This window comes from Cynocephalus volans, chromosome 9 (genome assembly GCF_027409185.1).
Source record: "Cynocephalus volans isolate mCynVol1 chromosome 9, mCynVol1.pri, whole genome shotgun sequence".
NCBI classification, from domain to species: domain Eukaryota; kingdom Metazoa; phylum Chordata; class Mammalia; order Dermoptera; family Cynocephalidae; genus Cynocephalus; species Cynocephalus volans.
This window is the reverse complement of record NC_084468.1, coordinates 64,849,551-64,874,892: the sequence shown is the minus strand read 5'-3', so window position 1 is coordinate 64,874,892 and position 25,342 is coordinate 64,849,551. Positions and strand designations below refer to the sequence as shown.

Genomic DNA, 25,342 nt, shown 5'->3' with positions numbered 1-25,342 from the left:
CTGGCATGTAAAAAGTTCTCTTCTTTTGTTCTTTTTAAAATTTCTATCATGTGGCTTTTCTTTGTTTTTTTTTTTTTTAGGTAGTAAAATGAGTTACGTAACCATGAGATTATGAAACATTTTGGCTTTCTACTTCATACAGTATTTTACTATATGTATTATAAAAAGCCAAAACTATCATTTAAAATGTGTATATATTTGAATAATCTAAAGCTTATAAAAGAAAATAAATTAGAAAAAGTAAAAAACTAAAAGGCAACTCTCTTTTGTAAAAATATCTAATGAAAGTTTCACTGGGAAACATAATAGTAAAAATTTTTACTTGGAATTTACAAACAAAGGCTATACATTAATAACTCAATTCCTTTAATTTTAATACAGTTCTAGTGTAGGTAGACTTAATAAAACCAAAATAGCATATTAATAATCTTCCCCATATAAACACCGTGGACACATATTGGAGACTTGAAAATCCTTAATCACAAGTGATTTTTTAAAAATAGGTTTGATTTTACAATCTACTCTGAGGTACACAGATGTTATCAAATGTGTGTATAGTCATTCCTCCCTGAGACCAGCCATGTCAGAGGGTTTGGGCCAGCTGAGTAGTGGAAGAAGGAAGTCAGTCCTAGGTTGGTAAGGATGGTTAATTCTTACTTTAGTATTGCTTGGATTTTTTTAAAAAAATGACACATTCCTTTTCTAATAAGAAAGGGAGGAAGAAAGACAAGATGGAGAAGGAAAGAAAGAAAATTTAAAAAAAAGAAAACTGAATCTAGAACCTGTTTAGGGATAGTATGCTAATGAGTAATCTGATACTCCTCTAGGTTTTTCTTCCTATTATTACATTATATAATTCTAAATGTAAACACTTCCTTTCTTTTCTGATACATCTCATTTTCTCATTGGAAAAAGATAACTCTGCATAATCTAGTTTAATAGGAATTTATAAACATTTAAATCAATCAAGTAAAAAATGTTTAATTTGCTTTTCTAGATATTATAAATTACCACAGCAGAAAAAGTTAATTTAGCTTTTCAGCTGGAGTCATCTAATTGAGATCTACACAAGTTTACTTCCTGTTTCTCCCTTTTCTAATTCTAAACATTTTCCTGGACAGAATGGGTTAAACACCCAGTACATTGGTCAAGCAATTATCATAGTCAATAGCATATTTTATCTTTATATTTGCAGCTTATAAATATATTTAAAGTTTTCTTTAATTATTAGTTTACTGATAATTTACAAATAATATGGGTGAGATGTTGAGATTTGTTAAAAGGAACACCAATAAAAAATTTAAAAATACCATTACCATATAATTAAAAACAGTTTCTGGATTTCCAAATGTCAAATTTTGCTTACATCTGACAAAGCAGTTCTAGATAAATAAAACCACAGGTCTGTTACTCTGTTATAATTAAAACAAGACAAAACAGAACTTGGATCAAGCTGGAAAATTACCTGTTTTAATTCTGCAACTTGTTCAGAATCTTGAGCTGAAGCTGTTGCTGAAGACTGTTCGTTCATGCCAGAAGATGTGTGGGATGATTTCTACAAAAAGCAAAGAAATAAACAATAAAATAATTTCAGTCTAAAGAGATAGGAAAAGAAATCAAAACAGAACTGTACACATGTAAGCTATATTACACACGCTTACCAAAAAATTCACATCGACATTTTAATTTTTATAGCCAAGATAAAATTTCAACATAACACATATTGTCTACAACTTTCCATAGCTAAAAAATTTATACTTATACTAAGTAATTTATTAAGTCTAAACATTTACCTGAAGTCTTATGGAAAAAGAACATAAAAGCAGATACTTACTGAGTTATTTCTAAGTATTGAGTATTCCATTTAAGTCTCACAACAATGAAACAGATATTACCACCACCATATTATAGATCAGAAAACAAGTTTAAAGAGGTTAACTAAGTTGCTTAAAGTAAATTAGCTAAGAAGCACTAAAGCTTAGATAGTCTGACTCCAAAGCTCATACTCAAGAATCCTAATATATGATAATCTGGTTTAAGGGATCCAGCAGAACAAATGAGCAGGATAATGAGAATTACTCTTAACTTCTTATTTAAAAACTTTTAACATTTACTTACCAAATTTTCAATCAATGAGTCCTTTTCAGTTAGCTGGCTTTGTAAAAGTTCCTGATTACTTTTTAATTCTTTAATCTCTTCTCGCAACCTACCAATTTCTTCTGGCTGAATACCATTCATCTGAGCCCCATCACTGTTAGAAACTTGATGCTGATTGTCTTTTCCTATTGGGTAGTTATAACATTAAAAAGGCCAGCATAAACTTAAGTTTTTCATTTTTTGAACTAGAAGATTCAAATATAAGATTAATATAAATATTAAGATCCAAATATATGATTTTCTTAATTCAATTATTTTGGAAGCACGTATGCAATCACATTTCATCTTTGCAGAATAGTGAATTGATAAAAACAGAGAACTGATATTTTCATGGTTTCTGGGAGAGAAAACAGCATTCTTGGCTAAACTGCATGGTCAGTGACCTATGATTAAGAATTACAGTAATTTCAATTCCAATTCTGTCAATGAATATAAGAGAAAATAAAATCCACTTAAAAAATCTTCCAAGAGGAATAGCTTTCTATATGGACTGACATAATTGACAAATTACTGTCATAAAGGAAGAAAAAATTTTTTTTCTGAAAATTTTAGTCTCATATAAATAAAACAAACCTTATATTTCTAAGTAGCTAGCATTCTAATCATAAGCACTATAGAGTGATACTACAGTCATGCACCACTTAATGACATTTTGATCAATGATGGACTGCATAAATGACAGTGGTTCCATAGGATCACAATGGCTATACTGTACAACCTAGGTGTGTAGTAGGCTATCCTATCTAGGTCTGTGTAAGTATACTCTATGATGTTCACACAACGACAAAAATGTCTAACGATGAATTTGTCAGGATGTATCCCTGTTGTTAAGTGATGCATGCCTGTATTTATGAGCATATTGAGTTCCTGACAGGCAAAACTAGAATTTTATATATGTTATTTCATTCAATTCTCAAATGTTATTATCATCTCAATTTTGCAGAAGAGGAAACTGAAAAATTACATAAGTCATTCTCAACTGACTATACATTAAAATCTCTTGGAGAGCCTTGTAATAATTACTGATGCCTGGACCCAACCCCTGACTAATTAAATCAGGAATATTATTGGGGTCTCAGCATTGGTATTTCATTTTAAAGCTTCTCAGGAGATTCTAATATGTCACCAGGGCTGAACAGGCAGCACGGGGTTTCAACTTCAAACTCTAAAGAGCCAGCCTTAACTACTTTTAACTACGATGCTATTTTGTTTTAAACTCTAATTTACACCTTTGTCACAGTGATTAAAGTTAGAGAATGATTAGCCCACAAATCATTGTGCTTGACTTTGTATAGCTCTTGAGGATGGAATGACCTGGACGCCACGATAGTGATAGCTAGATACGCTTTACCTAGTTGTACTTTAAGAAGATTATACTGATCCTTGTGCTGCTGAATCTGAGATACTTGCTGTGTGACTGCTGTCTGTAGCTGTTCATTTTGACACTTTAACGTAGAAACCTGTTGCCTTAATTCCTCAAGTTGCAGATCCTGTGAAGCCAAACATAATTCAAGTGTTTTAAATTCATACTAATTAACATTAAGGAAATGAACAAATTTTTAAAAAGGGTTATTTTGGGTCAGTATAAGATATGAAACACTTCCAATATAACTCAATAATTAAGCAGGAATACATTAATTTATGCACAAGGCCAATTAACATGCAGCAGAACTGTAAGATTTCAAGTAAGGCCCTATTAACAGACACTGTAGCACAGCCAGCAATCTCACTGCAATTATGGGAAAAATCAAGTGAAAAAACTTCATTTTATGGTCCATCAAAGCATTTAAGAAATTTACACCAAGCTATTTATGAAGCTTAGTATATGTATATATACATATCACTTTTAACATTAAAAGCAACCATATAACAGGACATTTAGAAGATTGAAAAAAAGAAAAAAGAGCTTCCAATTCTTAACATGCTGATAATAACTACAGTTAGAATTTGATATATTTTTTCTTCTAATTTTTTTCCAATCCATGTTTTTTAAACTTCTCATAACCAGTCCATATATAATTTTGTAACATTTAACTTACTATTCTATCATAATTTTTCCATATTGCTTCAAAGTTTTCACAAACAAAATTTTTAATGATCACTTAATATCTGATCAAGTACATGCAATATAATTTGTATTCAATGTTTTTGACATTTGAGGGTACTTCAAAAAGTTGACAGAAAGATTCATATTATCTTTTAATTCTATTTTTCCACAAACTTTTTGAAGTACCCTCATATTCTCACCATTTAAAATGCTATTTGGCATTAGGCAACAAGTACCTTAGAGCTCTAAAATGCTTACATCCTTTGAATGACATTTGAGGATCTATCCTAAGGAAATTCTCCGAAATTCAGAAAATTACATGAACTAAGATTTTATTGTAACAATATTTATTATCATATAGTATGAGCTTTAGAGCCCCACTAACACACACATATTTGAATTCTTTTCCATCAATTACTGAGTGACCCTGGGCAAGTCTAAATTCTCTAAGTCTCAGATTCCTCATTTATTCTAAAATAATAACTACTTTTTAGGGGTGTTGTGAAAATTAAATGAGACAGTGTTTAATATGTGCTTAGTGAGCACACAGAACATAGTAAACAAAAGAGTAGCTATTATCATCACTAGCTTACACACCACAACAACCTCCTTTGGCTCACTCCCTCTAGCCTTGCCCCTCAAATTTCTCCTTTTCACAGCCACCAGATTGTTCTATGTATGTGCCAGTAACACTAAACTCAAACTTATCATGCTGTATGTCAGCCTCTGCCACTCTTCCCTATCCTTCTTTTGCCTATCTTACTCCTATTCATCTTTTTAGGACTCAGCTTCTCTGATTTCTGCAAGCCCTTGCTCCTACCTAGCTAAACAAAATGCCTGTCAGTGCTGCCATATACCTCGATTTTCTCTAACACTAGACTTAATATGTTATAATATATGTGTTATGATAATCTATTTACAGGTTTCTCTCCCTATGGGACTGATAGGGGAACATGACTGACTCATATTTTTATTCACAACATCCTGAACAGTGCTTTGCACATATTAAGCACTCTGCTGAATACTCAGATGCTTTGGAAAATAATAAGTTTTACTTTGTGTATCCTCTTTCGTTTGAAATGCCAGGAAAAATTCTTCCTTAAAGTAGAAAGTATCTATCAATAATCAGAGAGTACATAATTCATTTGTACTTACTTGCTCTCGAATCATATTTTTGTAGTGAGTCACTATACTGTCATGCTGTTCTAATGTTTTCTTCACCTCTTCTTCTTTTTTATCTTCTTCACTGGACTTATAAATAGCCTTAGTTATAACACCTGTAAAAGAAAGCTTATTTAAATTTGTTTAAAACACTTTATATACTATTTTATTATTAAGACTTAATCAGTAAAAACATATAGCTTAACTCCATAACACATAAGAAATAATCTTTCCAATCTTACTGAAAGCCAAAAGTCCTTCAATGGGCAACAGATCAAGAGCTAGGGAAAAAAATTCTAGTTTTAGGTTTATCATATAATCTGCATGCATCCAGTATATACACAATATAATCACAATTACTTTCTAATGAATACCAATATAAACCTTCTCGTCTTACCTTCAAGTTCTTTCACCAGCTTTGTAAACTCATGATCAAATATCATGTATTCTGGACTGGGAAAGTTTGGCTGGGGTTTCTGAGATGCTCTGGAATACAACTCATGTTTGCTAATAAATCCTAGTTTCTCTATGAAATTTTCCTTGCCAATCCTCTTCTCTATTAGTTGTTTTAGTTTTTCTCTATAAGGATAAGCATATTAAGATGCTTTACAAAACCCACAAAATCAGAACAAAACATAAAAGCTTGATCTACACTATACTTTGGCAGAAAAAAATGTATCATTATCTCTTGATGCCATTAGAGAGTCATTCTCCCCTTACTTACTTCATGTAGCTCTCAAGTGAGTTATCATTGAAGTAAATGGAAATGCCCAACAGAAGGGCACATAAGCCTTGGACCAACTGCTCTTCCTCTCCAAGATTTTCTGCAATTTGTCCTGTAAGCTGAAACCTTTGTTAAGGAGGCTAATAATTCATAATATCTAGAACACTTTATTTTGCAATTTGAATTTGACATATTTCATGTCAGAGTTCCTATAAGAAATTCTCTATATATTCCAGGTCAGTATAAATCAGATGATGGTACACACACACGCACACCCCAGGTCGCGCGCGCGCGCTCTCTCTCTCTCTCTCTCTCTCTCTCTCTCTCACACACACACACACACACACACACACACACACACACACACAGAGCTTAAGCAAGCATTATTACGACCTTAACAGAGAATTCATATATTTACATAATTGAAAAGAAATAAAAAACATATAAAATAAACACTTACATGTATGTTACTAAAATGTAAAGGATACAAATGGAACATTGGCTGAATTGTGAAGAAAATGCATTACTGCAATGGGACAGTTGCTTAGCCAGGTACAAAGCAACATTAATAATCCAACTCTTGTCTGTATTTTGCTTCCCTGCAATAGATAAGTTGGCAGAAATCTCTTTCCATTCATTTTGGTTTTTTAAACTTAAAGTTGCTCCAAGATTCCTTCCATTTGCATAAAAAGAATTTTCACATCTTATAAAAAATGTGTCAGGAATCCAGATTTAAAAAACTGAACAAGAGAACACATTCTTGTGTCTACCGCAGGCTTTACTTCCCAAAATGAAAAGAGTGCAGAAATTACAATCGATTCATGTTCATAAGCATATGCTGGGTTACTTAAATACTATTTGTAGAGAAACCTGGTCTGCCTTCTAAGGAAAAAATTTATGATGTTGAGGCTTTAAAAAAAATCTAATAATCCCAAGACATTTACAATAAATTTGCCAGGCAAATTTACGATACCTCTATCAGAACTTTTAAAACAAGTTCCTGATAAAAGGACAAATAGAACTTCTCCCAAAACATCAAGAAAAATACAAAGAAATTATCTCCTGAATCATTTTGTCAAATTCCATGAGAGAATATATTCTCTAACAAGAAAATAAACTATGCTACAAACTCAGTGACAACATGCAAGGTAATGAGAAATCACAAACATAATTGAAGGGGAAAAAGGTTTATTTAAAACAGCTAAGTGCTCTGAATTACTGACTATATGCTGCCAAGTGTAATTTAACAATATTGAAAATTAGCATGTCCAGCAGAATTACAGTTTACTGAATTTTAATATAACATATTTACATCTCCTATGTGGAAAAGTCTCTTAATTCATAAAAGTTTATAATATTGCCACTGCTCCTATATATATTACTATAACATGTATTTTTTTTTAAAGAAAAACAAAACTTGTTTGAAATAATAAAAATCAGCACAGTAATGGATCACTTTAGAGCAGTTATCAGAAAATATCCAAAATATAATTATTGAAAGAATTAGACAAGAAATGGATTTGGAATAACCATCACTGTGTTTTGAAAAATTTATACCACCCAGACTATTCTAATTTCATGAACTTTGATGTCAGTATCTTGGCCTTTCTATAATATATTTTCAGGTATATGTAAAATAGAATTAAATAAGTTTAAAGGTCTTCTTCAAATGATTTACCAAGTAACCATTAATATGAATTTAGTTTTTATATGATGCATTATTTTTACTTTTCCCTTGCCTCTATGTCATTACTATGCCATACATCTTTATGTTACCCATGTAAATTGGAAAGTTAAAAATATAGTTATTCTCAATTGACTATGTGCGATAGAGAACTTAACAACTACTCAAGTCATAAATGCAAATGTTTTGTTGATCTCCCTGGTTTTATATAAGAAATTTGTTATTACTTAAAATAACCATTTGCAGGTGCCAAATATATGTACATTATATATATACAAGAGCAACTTATCAAATCACTGGCTTATGTCTGAGTAAAGAAAAACAGAATTAGATTCAAATCTGACTCTTCTAGAAGTATGACCTTTGAGATCTAACTGAAGGATAAGAGCAAAGTCAAACATCACCAGTCAGAAGATAGAATGGGACACCCCATTTATTACAGTGAAAAAAAGATAAAGTACTCAGGAATGAGCCTAATCAAAATAGTGCAAAACCTAAACAAGGAAAATTTAAAAAATAAACTCCTAAAGAGCACAAAAGTATACATAAACCAATAAAAAGACACCCATGTTCTTAGACAGGAAGACTCAACTTCATAAAGATGTTAATTCTAAGTTAATTTATAAGATTAATGTGATCTAAATAAAAATACCATAAGGTTTTTCCCCCCTCTGGAACTAAACAATCTGATACCCAAAATCATATGGAAAAATAAATAAGTGCAAATAACTAGGGGTCCTGTGAAAAAAAAGAACAGTAATGAGGGGATATTAGATCATGAACAGAGGGGAGTCAAGAGATAGAAGAGAAAGTCCCCAATGGACCCATATACAAACGGGAGCTTACTATATGAAAAAAGTAGTATATAATCATCAGTGTGTTATAGATGGAATTTAAAAATATTGAGACAACTATATAGCTATCTGGAAAAAGATCAGTGGATCCATATCACATGTAGTTCATTGAGAAAAACGGAACAAAGAGTTAAGTGGAAAAAAGAAAATATGAGATGAACATGCAACTAAATTCCTTAAAATCTTGAAGTGAGAAGGCCTTTCTACATATGACTTAAAATGCAGAAGCCATACAAGAAAAGTCTGAGGGGAAAAATCCAAAACCAAAACACCAAGGTCAAAAGACAAATGCCATACCAGGAAAAAATATCTGTAACTCATCAAAGACAAGGGCTAAGAGGATATGAAATATAAGAAAAAGTACACATACTCAGAGTCCCTACAGTGTGTGAACGATTGAGGAGATTTATAAAAACATACAGGCTGAAATTATAATTTCAGAGTGTTCAGATTTTATAGGATGGAAAAGAACCACAAACGAAATATTTGAAGCAGAATCATTTAATTTTTAACGTAAGCTATTATGTTTTCCCTATTACATTTTATAAATAAAAATCGCCCTCTCATTCCTACTATGTGCACTCCAAGTTTAATATTTTTGCATTGTTTATAAACACTTATAAAAAGCTAACATTTTAAACTAGTGTTCAAGCATTAAAATTAGGTTCTAGCATATTATGATCACATTCGTTTTCTAGTGGTGGCTCTGAGGACAGAGAATTAGTTGGAAAGGGGAATGATGGAGCTTTCTGGGATTATAAAACTGTTCTATATCTTGTTTGGGGTGCGGGTTTCAGAGGTACACTCAATCATCACAAAGTACCAGACTGAACACTTAAGTCCTGTGCATTTTACTGAATATAAATTAATACCTCAAAATTTCCCTTTTAAATGATTGACATGTATGCTTATAAAATACTTTTCCTAATGTTAAAAATTCTGCAGGCTAAAGCTACCAAATATATGTGTGTGTAAGTTATTAACACATGCTAAATCATGCTAATACACAAAGACATAATTTCTAATGGGATCTCAGTTATTACTACCCAAATTGTACAATTGAAACACATGCCCAAACATGGATATTAAGGTACACTCCTTTTATGCCACTCAAAAAAAGCAAAGCAAAACAAAACCTAACACAAAACATAACACTGTCCTCCCACACATCGAAAACTAATCCCTAATGGTTGTAGCATGTAGGTTATATGCAGAATAATCCATAATATTGCATTTAAAATCTTTCAAATTATAAAATTACACTTACTGTATATTTAAAATAATCTAAGTGATATAAACGTCTTCACATTCTTTCATGTACTGATTAACTAAAGACAAAATTCTTAAACCTAAATTTTACTTCCTTTGAAATGATTTCAGGGAAAATAAAGAAGCAAGCTTGTAGAAAAAATAGAAAAAACCAAAACCAAGGAATTCCAGAAAGTGCAAGCATCCCCGAGAAAGCACAAGTATATAGCTTCAGATGCTCACTCCCATAGTTTTAGTAACACCACTACAATATCCCATGGAGAAAAACTGGAGAGCCACTTATGAAAGAGAGAAACTTGCTGACACACAAAAATGTGAGTAGAATGTAACTTCAAACAAGCAGTTAAAAAAATCAATCAGCAAAACCCAAGGCAAAGAAAAAGCCTTGTTGTAAGAGGAAAATGCCTAAGCTTAATCAAGTGATACATACCCGTCTGTCGATCTTATCACCCTGCAAATTACACATTAAAAATTACTGATAAATATTACTTCTTTAGGAAAATATAAATCTAGAAAAGTCCCTCAGTTACTTTTTCACAGTCTATACAAACCCAAGCCAATAATTTGGAAGAGGACAGGTCTTTTATTGCATAAAAATGATGCACAGTTTAGAGTATAAAGGATAATTTTATAGCACTCTGATTACTTACAGTGGTAAAGACACCACTGCCTTTAGGATATACATTCATTGTAATTACAATGTTAAAGCAAAGTCTGTGGTGATGGTGATCAGACAGTTAATTACTGTTTGGTTTAAACAAACCTGTTTTCAACAGACAGAAACATAAGAATGACAAATATTAAATAAGTAAAGACAAACATTTATGGGTAGTTTTTTAATCACTAAGAGATAAGTGATAAATCAAAAATAAAATAAGCTTTCAATTGAAGTAAACCAATTTTAAACAACATTCAACTCCCTTTTCACTACAGTTAATTTTAAAGTTTTCATTTCACTTAAGCCAACTTCTTTGGATGGCACTGATGTTTCTTTAACAACTTAAAATAAGGAAAAAATTCAATGAGTGTGGCAAAATTAAAAACTAAAGGAGCACACAGCACATTATCATGGGGAGTGGGTAGGATAATTCCACTGCCAGAGCAGTGGACAAAGTAATTTTAGACCTATCCACATTTTTACTCTCCAAGAGACTCTTAATGTCGACTACTTTGCAGTGTTGCTAAAGCCTTAACTTGAACTGCTTTAACAGCAAGGTTGGTATACGTGGGCAAATCATGTAATAGTAAGTGACATTCTTATATGCCTAACATATTCCTATATGCCTAGCAATGAAGCTTTGTTGTTCTCATTTAGAATCTAAAGGAATGCAAAAAACTTTAGTTATGTTTTTCTACATTTTACTAGGTAAATTATAAGCTTTGGAGACTTGAGGATTTCAAATTCACAAACATCAAGGGGCACTTTATATAACTACTTATGCAATGAACTGCTAGTCTATTTTTGTTTCTGGACAATCAATTGCAGTGGGAATAAAAAGAGGGCAGTACATAGCTACAAACTACTTTAATTCATTCTCTCTCATAAACTGACCTGAATTCAGTTACTGAGAAGAAATAGAAAATAACATGCAAGAACACAGTGAATAATTTAAAAATAAAATAAAAACCAAAAAATACCTTTCTGCCCTGAATACGTGTTTCCACTATGATGTAGACCTTATAATTATTTGACAAAACCATTCTTATAAGAATATTTATTGCTTTCTCTCCAGAAAACTGTTTCTGGCTACAAGAAACTAATAAGCGGATAAATTCTCTTTTCTTTTTCATATGCATCCTATAAGATTATCCTTAAATTCTTGTAATACTGATATCAAAACATATAGCTGAAACTTTTCTCCCCCTTAGAGAAGTTTCATGTAATATTTTACCTGTGAAAGGATGTTGGTACACTGTTGCAGTAAAGAAACCGGAGGGTTGCCAATACTTGTAGCAAGTTGAACCCTGAGCAACTGTTCTTTCTGGGTAGCATTTTCTTGCAAAGCATGGGCAAGGGCCACAGCAGCACACCAGTTTGAAAGGGAATCAGTAGAAAACAAACCTCCACATAATAACTGACCAGCTGAGACTGAATTACCTGTTGCTACAAGAATGGCAGGCAGATGATAACATATTAGAATTCAACTGTGTGAGAGTAAACCAAGTTTTAAAAAATTGTTGTTTTCTACACACATATAAATAGTATGAAATACTATTAAATACTATTTATAAATCTGTTAATTAGAAGTACTAAGTAACATTTTCAAAACAATAAAAATCTGCTTTTCAAAGCAGACTAAATGATGAAAGAAAGGTATCTTGGAAGAAAAGTAACAGAACAAAGAAGTATAACACTTTAGGCATCAAATTGATGACAGTAATATTCTAGAAAATTATTACCTCAATTAGAAACATTTCCAAAACAAATTTAAGGAAATGCTACATTTAATATTTAAAGAATTTATCTCAGTAAAATGAAATTTTAAAGAACCCATGGAAAGGGTAATGTCAGCCTGTTAGAGCGCCACCTTTTAGCACCAAGATCAAAGGTTTGGATCCCCATACTGGCCAGCTGCAAAAACCAAACAACACAAAACAAAAAAACAAACAAAAACGGTAATGTCTCTAACTTAGACCACAGGAATAGACCAAAATGTTAAGTGTGATTTAATGGTAAGATTTATTTTTGGAGTGGTAATTACTATTAACAGCAGCTTGTTTATTACATTTTTTACATGCCAGGTATTGGATAAGTGCTTTACATACTTAATTGAATTAATCCTCACAATACTCCCAATGAGGCGAGTATTATCCCCACTTACAGCGTACTTCAAAAAGTAGTTTAAAAGATAATCTGAATCTTTCCACAAACTTTTTGAAGTACCCACATTTAGATGAGTATCCCGTCTATAACTCGATAAGGCTCAAGTGAAAAAGAACTTGCCAAAAGTTACACAGCAAGAGAAGTTCAAATTCTACACTGCAAACTCTGATCTGATTCCAAAACCTGTTCCATGTATTTATATTCAGGCCTTGGAACTCAGATTTTTTTTCTTAAGCATACAAAATATTTTAGGCTAAAGCACCGAGAAAGATTCAATTAAAAGCCTAAAAGACAATTATGTAATTTTTAAAATAGAAATTAGAACTAAATTATTTACCATCAATGGTGGAAGGTAGAAGTGTTGACACAATTTCTCCTTGTCCTTTTTGGTTTTTATATAAGAAACACTGGAAACAATAGAGAACAGCACACCGCAATACAAATGGCTGCCTTTCATTAACCATGGACATGAGAAGTACTACAATTGCTGGTCTGTTGTATTCAAAAAGAAAAGAACAAATTGAAACACTGCAACCCGAGTATACAAATCAATTACTAGTCATTTTCGTTAATTGAAGAACCATAACCAGAACACCAGTAAGTTAAGTATTTCCACCTCCATTTCACAGAAAAAGAAATTGCAGCTGAGAGAAGTGAATCATTGGTTTGCTTAAGGCACACGGCTAGGAAGTGGAAGGAAACTTAAATATCTAAGTTCCAAAGACCACACATTCTTTTAAAATACAATATGTTTGTCTTGTCAGGTAATTTCTAGTCTCAAAACATACAACTAAATTTGTTTAAAAGGAGTAAGATGTGTATATGAGATATATTAACAACCCAAAGTAAGTTTTTATTTCCTCAGAGGAATCTCAATATTTCCTCTTTCCTACCTTGGTGGGTTTGAAGGTGCATTTACAAAAGCAAAGTAGTCCTGGTTTACTTGGCAGCCTCGAATTACTTCTGATACAGTATTTATGGTCTGTAAAAGGGAGGAAAAAAAAAATAATATTTAGAGAAAATAAGTCTACGAAGAAAACCTGCTTTCAAAACAAGAAAATGTTATATCCTGCTTTTTGTTTTTAAATGCCAAAATTCAGACATCCAAAAAATCAGTGATAGCATTATAATCTTGTAAAACTTCCTCAAAATAAATCTTAAAGCATTAAGAATGGACCTCCAGTTAAAAATAATACTTGACCACATGCATTTAAAATCTCAAAAACTAAAATTAATAATATCCTCTAAGAGAATATACACCAAAGTCATGGGTTCTGATCTCCATGCCAGCCAGCTGCTAAAAAAAAAAAAAGAGAAATCGAGACGAGAATATATTCCAACAAAACAAGAAAAGGATGCTTTAAAATACAACCAGAAAACAAATTTAAAATGTAAAAAAATTCAAAATTCAGTTGAAGGATGAAGTTGAAAAAACTTCCGAGAAAACAGAAGAAAAATTATATTTCAAAACATCTCATACACAGAAAATATATACATCTTATTTGTCAATTAAAAATAAATAAATACATTTAAAAAGAAGAGAAGTAAGGTCCAGAAAGTCTAACCATCTATTAATTGACTTGCAGAAAAAGAACAGAAAAGAGAAGAGGAAATTATCAAGGAATACCAAAAACATCCTCAGAACTGAAGGATACATGTCTCCAGATGAAAGGGCCAACTAAGTGGAAAAAATAATTGGAAAACGGGGGGATGAGAAAAAAGTCCACAGTACAGCACATCATCAGTAAATTTCAGAAAACCAGAAATAAAGAAAAGATCTCAAAAGTTTCTAGAGAGAAAAAGCAGGTTACATTAAAAAAAAAAAGGATTCACAATGGCTTCAGACTTAACAGCAACACTGAAATGATGTTCTGAAAGTTGGGTGTGATTTCCAACCCTGAATTCCACACCTAGTCAAACATTAAATTAACTCCGAAAGTGTGGGAGGGAGGGGAGGGGGGAAAAAAGGAACAGGTAAGGGACATGAAAATCAGCTACAATGTATAACTGAGAAGTTAAGATTAAAAAAAAAGTTAGAATTAAAATGAGAAAAGAAAACAACTCTGAAGGTGGATCAATAACATTTTCAGACATGAAAGAGTTCAAAAAATTCTCTTGTTACTTTCTCTTTTTTAGAAAATTAAGGAAAATAAGATAATAAATCAAGGGGTGGGGAAAAAAGGGATGGGATCTAGATAACCAAGGAATCCAAGTCAACAGAGAGGTAAAAGGAAATCCTTAGGAGGATGGCAAAAGAAAGTTTCAGGACAAGAGATGTGTGGCAGAACTACAACCCAGATTGCAGTGAGAAGATAAAGGGTTTCTACAAGGCCTGAAGCAAGGAATGATGTGTTAAGTGTATGGCAATACTGATGTGCATAGATACATAGAAAATCAGTAAAATGAAAAAAGAACATAATTATAACTCATGAAAAAGAAAAAGATAAACATTAAAAACAACAACAACAACAACAAAAAAAACGACACCGGGCTCTATTTGGCTTAGCAGGACCAGTACAGGGCACAGTGGGACTTAAGGTAGGGAGAAGTGAGGCCAAAGACAGCTGTTTTTGTTATAAAACTTTTATTGTTATTTGTACTTTTAATGTGCATGTGTTAGAGGACAATTTTAAAAACAAACTAAACTTTTCTTCAAACTAACTTCCTTTTCTCATAGGTAAGAAACAGAAAATGTCACACATCAGGGAAAAAGAATTTACTATTCTATGAATCTACTTATTGAGTAAGATTAAATCACTTTGTTCTCAAAATTAAAAATACAAATCCTGCGCACTCCCACTGAATACAATAAAATTAATAAGAAACCTTTCTGGATGGATCTGCTAAGCTTTAACACTACTAATATACGAAACTTGAGGAATGTATACCTTTTGGAATTGATACTGTCATTATTAGGCTAATTATATGTTAGTAAGATCAGTAAGGAATTTAATATATAAAAATGGTTAATTGTTACTGTTTTTCCTTTAGCTAATATCTAATTCTTCCTAGTATCCTGATTTCAATTTCTACAGAGTAGCCTTAGACTTAATCTGGTTTACCTCAGTCAGGATATCAGCAGGAACTCCAGTAGCCATTAGGATAGTGCAAAGCTGCTGCAGTAACCCACACTGGAACATAGCCTTCTGGCAGCTACTGGTAGCACCAGGAGGGTTGGTGGGAGATACCAATACACGCACAAGCTGTGAAAGAAAGAGGAAACAAAATTTATCCTTGAAAGATCTGAAAAGGCTTGAGGCAAATCTGATCTATGTGAACAAGAAAATCTGTATGATGCATTCCCTCACCTGCTCAGCCAGATCTAGATACCACTTCTTTCACCCATGGCAACAGTTCTGTTCTAATACATATTACATTATGCTTAAGGTTGTCTCCTTCAGGTGATTGTGAACTCCCAGAGAACAGAAACTGCTTTGGTCATTTTTGTATCCAAAACAATAAGCACAGTATTTACAACAGTACATATTTTCAATAAATGAACAAATGAATAAGTTATAGGGTGGCAGATTTCTTATCAAAGTAAGGATGAACTACCTAATAATAGAGCAGGTCTGAAAACAGAATGGCCTGAGGTGTGATAAATTCCACTTAAACCGGAAATATTTAAAGAGAGGCTAAAACTAACAACTGGAGACATGGTAGAAGATTTGTGTATTAGGCAAGGGGTTGGCTACAATAGTTAATGTCAATTAAATCCCTATGATTCTATGATTACCCTGAACTTCAATATGAAATTTCAGAAACATGAAAAAAGTCATCTCAAATAGCTATTTAGCACAGTTACATCTCCAAATTAATTTTATACGTATCTTGCATTTAAAATCTAGAGTTACATGTATATGTAATATACAAAATCTTACATATCAAGATCAAATGGGATATTTATGATAATACTTTGTTAATGAAAAACAGCTATACAAATGTTATCCATTATTTTATATCAGATACACAAAAGTAATCAATGATATAACAGAGTAGACTAATAAAACAATTTTATTACTACAGCTGGTGTTTAACATAGATTATGACTTCACTAAGAAAGGAGACATTTTTGTGGGCAGAAGCTAAATTAAAAAATTAAATAGGTTTAAAACGTGGTATTTTTATTGCTGGTGAGAAAAACCTCAACCAGTAGTTAAATCAGTGAATAATGAAGAAATAAATTATTTAGATGTTTCCATATCTGGCTTAACTGGTATTTTTAAGGAGAGTTGATTAATAAATTGATGTCACTAAAGAGATGCTTTAGGATTACACTGGTTACTCTCCTTAGACTTTTCTAGTCAGACTTATGTTTTGTTTTGTTTTTTAATTTTCCTCCTACCCTTACTACATTTTTTTTTAAGTACTTAAAGCAAAAACCATGCAATATATCATATTTCTCCCATAAATAATTCTGTATGCATCTCCAACTGATAAGGATTTTTAAAAACACAATCATCATGCCATTATTACACCTAACAAAATCATTAATACTTTACTATCATCTAATAACAGTTGAGTATCTTTATTGATGATGTAAATAAAGAAAAAATAATTACCAAATTTCTGGATGACAGAGAAGTAGGAAGGACGGTGAAGAGGGAGTACTTATGAGGATAAGAAGATAAGGGAAGATCTAATAAAACACTCAAATATGTAAAATATTATCACAAGGAATGGACTTGTATTGCTCCAGAGAGCAAAACTAGGAGAAATTTATAGAAGTTTTATCAAGACAAATTTTGACTTAATATACACATTAAGTTTTAATGAAAAGAATTATCTCATAAGGTAATGAGCTCTCTGAGAGTCACTGGCAGTATTTGTCCAAAAAACATGGCATAGAAGGGACAGGAAGTAGAATTAGTCATAAAACTACAGTTCTGTAAAAAAAGTAAAATATTTTATGACTAAAAATCTACTCAAAAGATGTTCTACCTGAATTTAATCTGCAAATTTTGAATGAAAAATCTCCAAGTAGATCAATTTCAGTTTTTTAGTAGCTTAGAATTCCATCATGATAATAACAGTGATGACGAATAATCCAATTATAATGCATACATCCAAACAGGAGAATAACGATACATTCTCATTTGGTGTATAATAGAGAACTTGCAATACAAACAACCCTAAATAAAGCTACCAGGAAAGACTAAGCTAACTGGTTGAATAGCAGATAACCCGTGGCCTGTGAAGTCATGAATACATCAACGACTCAATCCTTCAGAAGGAGAATATATTTAAATGAATTAAACTCAGTTCCTTTGCTTTGGAGTTTATGGTTTTCAAGACTAGTATAAAAAGGCTGGCCAATTAGCTAATCTGGTTAGAGCATGGTGTTATAACACCAAGGTCAAGGGTTCAGATCCCCCTACCAGCCAGCTGCCAAAAACAAAAACTAGTATAAAAGAGAAAAGCCTTACTAAGTGAGAAAAAGCTAGTTTATTCACTTTTTAAGGTACAGAATACTTAAAGAAACAACTCATTATATTACTAAAAGACTATTTTTCTGTTTATATGCTATACTCTATTTAAAAAATTCTTTTGACCAAGCCACAACTAGGTAAGCTGCCGCTGCTGCCCTGGGGCCCCACCGGGATCCTGAGGCTTGGAGCTAGGGGAAGCTGAACCCAGCTGCGACCAGGAAAACAGCACACCAAAAACACCATTTCCACACAGGTAGCCCACCATACCCACTGCAATTGCCATGGCTTCCGCAAAAGCAGCTAGTCTCTATAGCTGCAGTTACAGCCACCATGCAGATGGCACACCAGATTCTCAACTTCGTTGACACAAGGAGAGGCACCAGTGGAGACCAAAAACACAAAAACAAACAAAAGGTCATGTCTCTCCACAAAACACACTCCTGATTTACAATAGTACTTGATTTACTAATAATATCTGATTTACGATAATAGAGAAGGACTTGATCACACCTGTCTCAGTACTGGACAGATCATCTAGGCCACAAACCAACAGAGGAACAGTTAATCTATCAGATGGAGATAACAAACCTATGGTTAATAGAGGGGAAGTGGGAGAGAGAGGGGAGGAGGGGGGAGACTGGATGAGGGACATAATGAATAAGTACGATTTGTAACAATGAATATGCTAATAAAAAATAAATTTTAAAAAAAGGCACAGAAAAAGGTCTGGAAAGATGGGTACCAAACTAATCTCAGTGGTTACCTCCATTACCTTCAGAAAGAAGGGTATCTGCATCTGGAGGAGTGATCGAAGGGAGCTTTGGCCTTATTTGAAATGTTCTTTTTTACAAGGAAAATGTATGCTTGTGTTTATTAAATAAATTAAATTAAAAAAAAAATTTTTTGGGGGGTGAAACAGTACAGTGACACTTTCTTCAAAATAATTCTTTACATGGTACCCTAAACCATAAAACATGAGTAGTCTCCTCAAGCAGTTTAAATTTTCACTGTGTGGCAGGAAATACATGTTTTTGCACTTCATCAGATCCCCTCACTCTCTCTAATCACATTTTGAAAATTACTTTTCTAGAGGAATTTCCTTTATTAAGAAAGTGGTGTTGAACAACGATACCAATCTTACCACTTGGTGACACTTTCTAAAATATAAAAAGCTAATAAATTCTTGAAATGTATGACATGTGAAAAGATAATTGATGAAGTTAGGAGTATAAATTAGAAAGGACTCTGTGACGATGTTCTCCTGCAAAATACTTTCATAACAGTTTTTAGGCATATTCTAAACAGGGTAACTACGTAATCCTTAATCCAAACTAGGACGCTTTTGAAGTGGAAAAGGACGCTATTAGTAATTACAAAATGAATACTGTCCTGGAAGACTGGGGCATATGGTCACTCTAATTATCAATCAGTCCTATGTAGGCAACTCTCAGGGCATGAAACAATATTCAGACACTAATTAGTAGGGAGGTTAGTTTTGAGGTCCACAACTTTAGAGACACAGGCACAATTAGAGACATTCAAAGACCCACAAGAATCACTACAGAGTTGATAAGTTAGGTGGCTGATATAAACTTAAGGGTTTGGAGAAGGAAAATTGAATAAGTAAGTAAAATACTTCAAAGAACTTCAAAATTTTCTCTGATGCAGAAATCATTTGAGATCCTATTTTCCTCACTTTTACTATCAACACTAAGCTTTTACCATAAAGCTAAAATAAAATCACAGGTGACTGGTCAATTTAACTAGCATTGGACTTAAAACTCAGGCTTATCAGTCTTTGGGGCAGGGACATTATCACTCATTTCCTAGCATCCAATGCCTGGCACTCATTAAATGTTTACTGAATAAATTTATTTGTTGAACTTAATATTTTGAATATTAAAATTTATTATATCAGAGCCCTACTGGAAGAAAGGAGATTAAAAAAAAAAAGTCGTATCAACAATGTAACCTACTATTCTCTAATGTGAAACCCATCAGGAAACCATATGTCTTGAAAATAACATAGTAGGACAAGAAAGAAGAATAAAAGATGAAACAAAATGGCCAGATTCTAATAATTATCGAAGCTGAGTGATGGGTGGGTGGGGGAGATTTCTACCTCTGAGTATAACTGCAAATTTCCATATTAAAAGGTTTTTTTTTAAACCCGCCTAAAAACAACTGAATTTCCTGGATTTCTCCAACACAATCTATTTTCTTTTCTTTGAAATGATCGCTGTCAAAATTTCTTGTGGCTATCAAAATTCTTTTGTTTATATCTAAGGACAGTATACCTGTAGCATTAGATGTAGATTGGTCACTTTCTGTGCAGACCAGCCAGAATTTTCATCTCCAACTTCAAACCAAGGTTTCATACGTTGAATATATGAGCCTTCTTTAAAAAAATTTTGATTGGAATTGTTGTTTTTTAACAAGTTTTGGAGCAAAATCAAACAATCTTCAACTACTATCCCTGGGGAAAGAATGTATAATCGAAGTGTTAAAACTGATAAAACCTGAAGAAAAATTCAATCCCCAAACATTTTAAAAAGGATAAATCTCCATGCTAGCGTCTCCTCACTATGGCAAGGCAAACAGCCTGTTCTGACTCCTGATGGCTACAGAACAGGCTGTTTGCCACAATCTGCATGCTCTTTCTCAGGTTCCCAATGATCTCCTGACTTCAAGGTTCAACTATGCCCTTACTTCAGTTACTTCCAGTTTTTCTTCAAATCCCAGCTCAAACATTTTTTCAGGAATGATTACCAAGATGAAAGTGCTAGGTTGGGTCACCAGCTACAAGTTTTTCCAATAGCCTGTTCCTTTTATTATTAGGTAGTGTCTGTCTTCTCTACCAGATCATAATTCATGAACACAGGGATTTATGAACACAGGAATTTGTGAACACCCTAATTATCTCTATCCTCAGCAGAGACAGAGACACAGTTATCAGGTATATACATAGTAGCCAACTATTAAGTATTTGTTGAATGAATCAATTATATCTTATCTGATCTCGAAGAGGCACTTGACATTGTTGTCTCTATGTCTCTTCCATGAAACTTCCCTTGGTTACTAAAACACTACTGTCTCCCAGTTTTCCTTACAGATCTCTGGACATTCCTCAGGCTATGTTTCATAGTTCCTGTTTTCCACTGTTTCATTCTTTCCCCTTTTCTCTGCTTACAACATTCCACTCTCAGGGAAGTTCCATCTATGCTTCAGCTTCTGCTATTATCACAGTGCAAACTCTCCAACTGATCTCTCCTTTACCACGTGCTAGATTAACCAGTGATCTCTGTTTCCCCTGCAAAGCACACTGACTGCTGCTAGATGCTCATGGCTGGTAGGCTCCTCTGGAACAGCCAAACTTTTGCTCCTACTAGCTGAGCTGTATGTTCACAACAATCAACTACTTTTTAAAAAATTCATAGACCCTAATTTTTAGAGCAGTTTTAGACTTAGAGAAAAAGTGAGTGCAAATAAAGTTTCCACACTCTCCCCCTCCAAGTTTCCTGTACTATTAACATCTTCCATTAGTGTGGCACATGTTACAATTGATGAACAAATACTGATATACTATTATTCATTAAAGTCCATACTTTACATGAGGTTTAATTTTTACACTGTGAAGTTCCATGAGTTTTAACAAATGTATAATCTCCTGTATCCACCCTTATAGTATCATACAGAATAGTTTCACTGCCCTGAAAATGCCCTGTGCTTCACCTGTTCATGGCTTCCTCCTATTCATCCCTTCCACGCCCAAATCCCTGGTAACCATTCATCTTTTACTGTTTCTAAAGTTCTGCCTTTTCCACAATGTCAAACAGTTGGAATCACGAATATGTAACCTTTTCAGACTACCTTATTTCACTAAGCAATATACCTTTAAAGTCCTCCATGTCTTTTTGTGCTTTGGTAACATTTTTTTGTTGTTAAATAATATTCTATGGTATGGATATACTACAGTTTGCTTATCCTTTCACCCACTGAAGGACATCTTGGTTGCTTACAAGTTTTGGCAATTATGAATAAAGCTGCTGTAAACATTCATGAGCAGGTTTATGCATGGACATAAGTTTTAAACTAACTTAAGTAAATGCTAAGGAGCATGACTGTTGGATCATATAACACTATGTTTAGCTCTGTATACAGAAACTGCCAAACTGTCTTCCAAAGTGGCTGTACCATTTAGCATTCCTACCATCAATAACTAAGAGTTTCTTCTGTTTCACATCCGTGCCAGCATTTGGTGTGGTAAGTGTTTTGGAATTTTGCCATTCTAACAGGTGTGTAGTGATATCTCATTGTTTTAATTTGCAGTCCCCTAATGACATATGATGTTAATTAAGCATCTTTTCCTCAGCTTATTTGCATCTGTGTATCTTTGGTGAGGTGTCTGTTCAGATCTTTGGCCCATTTTGTAATTGGATTGTTTGTATTTTCCTTGTTGAGTTTTAAGAGTTCTTGGTATATTTTGGACCAAATCCTTTTTCAGATTAGGGTTTTGCAAATATTTCCTCCCAGTCTGTGGCCTGTCTTTTCATTCTCTTAATAGCAACTCTTGAAGAGCACAAGTTTTCAATTTTAATGAAGTCCCATTTATTTTTTTCTTTCATAGATCATGCTTTTGGTATTATATGTAAGAGTCAATTGTTTTTGTTCACAAATCTACCATGCTATTGGCACTGATTTAATTAAATAGTATGTAAGCTGCCAATAATGAGTATAAAAACAGTTATTTTTATAAAAACTAAATTTAAGTCTCTGGTAAAATTCAGTGAAAACAAGTCATTAAAAACAGCTGTAAAGTATGAATAATACAATTCTAAATGATAAAGAAAGTAATTGTGAAAACCCAGAAAGATCCTGTACTCCATTTTAAAAGAACCAAAATGTAAATCTTACTTGATGCCTTATAGGTGTGAAGGCTTTAAGTAAAATGATGAAAAACTCCAAACAGCAGACTCATATTCAAAGAAAAAGTTCTGGCCCCAATTCAAAAGATTGGTACATAGTGTACATCTTTATTACATTTAACTTAAAAATAAAATGTAAAAGGTACACATTTCAAACACTTTTTAAGAATTCCTGAGTTAATCAGTACTGAGCTCTCAAGATTAGAGACTTCCTTACCTCATATTGCTGAAACATGCGGATCCTCACCTCATGAAGAGGAACCACTATATCTGCCTCTTAGGCAGGACCCAAATCTCCATTAAATGAAGTCTGCCATTAGCACCATAGGAAGGCTCCAGAGGAAAAAGAATGCCAAAGCCCTCACTACAACTGGAAGGCCTTCCTTCCAGTGTGCATCCAGTGAATCCTAGAGCCTTGAGGGCCACTGTCGTTTAGAAAGAGCCGCTGGAACTTGTCTTAGCAATGTGGAAAAATAATTCCACCTTGCCTTAAACCCCATTTCTCTCAAACATCTCCCAAAACATATACCTCTCTGGTCATCTATGTTCTCCCATTTTTTCAACTTACAGTGGTCTGTGTTTCCTCTCTTTCTCCTTTCAAACCCTTGTATCATGCTATCCTAAACTCTAAAATATTGGTTAATAAAACTCACTATGCTCTCATTTACTTCTTGAAATGCTCCTTTTCTTTAAACAACCCACTTTGCCCTGTAACGTTCTCAAGGAAAGGCAGTTCATGCTCTCAGTTCCACGTACCTTAGAGTCAGGATGTTGAATCTACGATCCCCCCAGCCCAGTGTTCTTTCCAGAGCCCACAGTTCCTCTGCCTTCTTATATAAAAACTCCTGTTCCCTTGAGGCTCGGGCTATATGGCTGCACCATCTCTTACCACTCCTCACTGCAGTTATGTAACAAATTCGTGGTCACTACTCTTTGTTCACTGAAGATATCAGTGGCATTTTGCTCAAAGTCTTCTTTCTCTAAGTTCTGCTATCACTACTGATTTTAATTTTAACAAAAACTCATCTAACACCTGTACCTCTCAGTTCTTTGGCTTCAACCTTGGTGACAATCCTCACTTTCTTACGAAAATCTCCTATCTTTCTGGCTCAAGTACTCTCAACATATTTGTTCTCTGACTTCCCTGGGACTTTCAACCCATCAACTGGACACCTTTCTCCCTTTTTAGAAATGCTTCTGTCTTTACTTCCTTCCTTAACTAGCTTTTATAGATCTTCATTCCTTCTGCTCTATAGGTAATATGCTAAGTTCTCTCCTCTCATTGTCTTTTCATAGCACCTTCCTGGAAAAGGCCTCACCCTGTGAAAAACTCCCTGTTTTTTCTACATCTGCACCTGGGTAGCTGTGTACTGCTAGGGGGAAGAGACATCACATAATCAAGCAATCTGCACTGCTGTAAAATCACAGTGAGCACTCTCTATGGGGCCTGTATCCTGACCGGAAATCTTCCTAATTACAGTAGTCAACTACCTCTCCTATTCTCCAAAAGACTATTTCTTTCTCCATTAATTCTCTTTGTGCATCTCCTTCACTCTCAGCATATGACTCTGCTTTCAGCTCTACTCCCTATCACCAAATCTACAAGAGGATTTGCATCTTCATTTATGCCTTCAGAAAGAGAAAATGTGGCAGAACAGTTTTGACGAGGTGTAGGTGAGATTTTCCGGAAATGATAAAAGATACCAACCTAGACTTCAGAAGCCCAGCAAATATCAAACAGAATAAATTTTTAAAAAATCTATACTCAACACTCCACACTGAATGGGAAAAAAAAAAAGAATATAAAGTAAAATATGAGTCCCCATTTCTTCCTACAATCATATTCCCTAGAACCTAACAATTTAGTAGGTACAAAGGGAATTTCTTTAGTCTCTTCATACTATACCTCCGTCACTGTTCCCTTCCTCTGTAATAATGTCCAGCAGTCTCTCAAAAGCATTTTCAAAAGCAACAATTTTCTGGATTGCTCCATTACTTCTTGTTAGTGCCTGTAGTAGTAAGACACCCTTATGGAGAAGAAAGATAATGTTTAGAAGAGTACAATATTTCCAAGACATTTAAAAATAACTTTAAAAATCATAGAATTTTAGAATTGGCAGGAATTTCACAAGCCCAACCCCTTTACTTCATATATGAGGGTATTTCAAAAAGTTTATAAAAAGATTCATCTTATCTTTTAATTCTATTTTTCCATAAGCATTTTGAAGTACCCCTCACATTGGGAAAACAAGGACAGAGAAGTTAAGC

At 33.4% G+C, this 25,342-nt stretch overlaps 1 protein-coding gene across 1 annotated transcript in view; it reads right to left on the bottom strand.

Annotated features, from left to right (window-relative positions):
• USO1 (USO1 vesicle transport factor) overlaps positions 1-25,342 on the bottom strand; it is a 66,393-nt gene that overhangs the window by 5,421 nt on the left and 35,630 nt on the right. Inside the window, exons 8-21 of the mRNA XM_063108697.1 lie at positions 24,981-25,101; positions 20,447-20,625; positions 15,783-15,923; positions 13,614-13,702; positions 13,058-13,212; positions 11,789-12,000; positions 10,327-10,347; positions 6,578-6,688; positions 6,090-6,208; positions 5,763-5,944; positions 5,360-5,481; positions 3,509-3,647; positions 2,119-2,282; positions 1,466-1,555 (exon numbers count right to left, since the gene is read on the bottom strand). Coding sequence (XP_062964767.1) covers positions 1,466-1,555; positions 2,119-2,282; positions 3,509-3,647; positions 5,360-5,481; positions 5,763-5,944; positions 6,090-6,208; positions 6,578-6,688; positions 10,327-10,347; positions 11,789-12,000; positions 13,058-13,212; positions 13,614-13,702; positions 15,783-15,923; positions 20,447-20,625; positions 24,981-25,101 — 1,845 coding nt within the window. The remainder of the gene's footprint in view (positions 1-1,465; positions 1,556-2,118; positions 2,283-3,508; positions 3,648-5,359; positions 5,482-5,762; positions 5,945-6,089; positions 6,209-6,577; positions 6,689-10,326; positions 10,348-11,788; positions 12,001-13,057; positions 13,213-13,613; positions 13,703-15,782; positions 15,924-20,446; positions 20,626-24,980; positions 25,102-25,342) is intronic.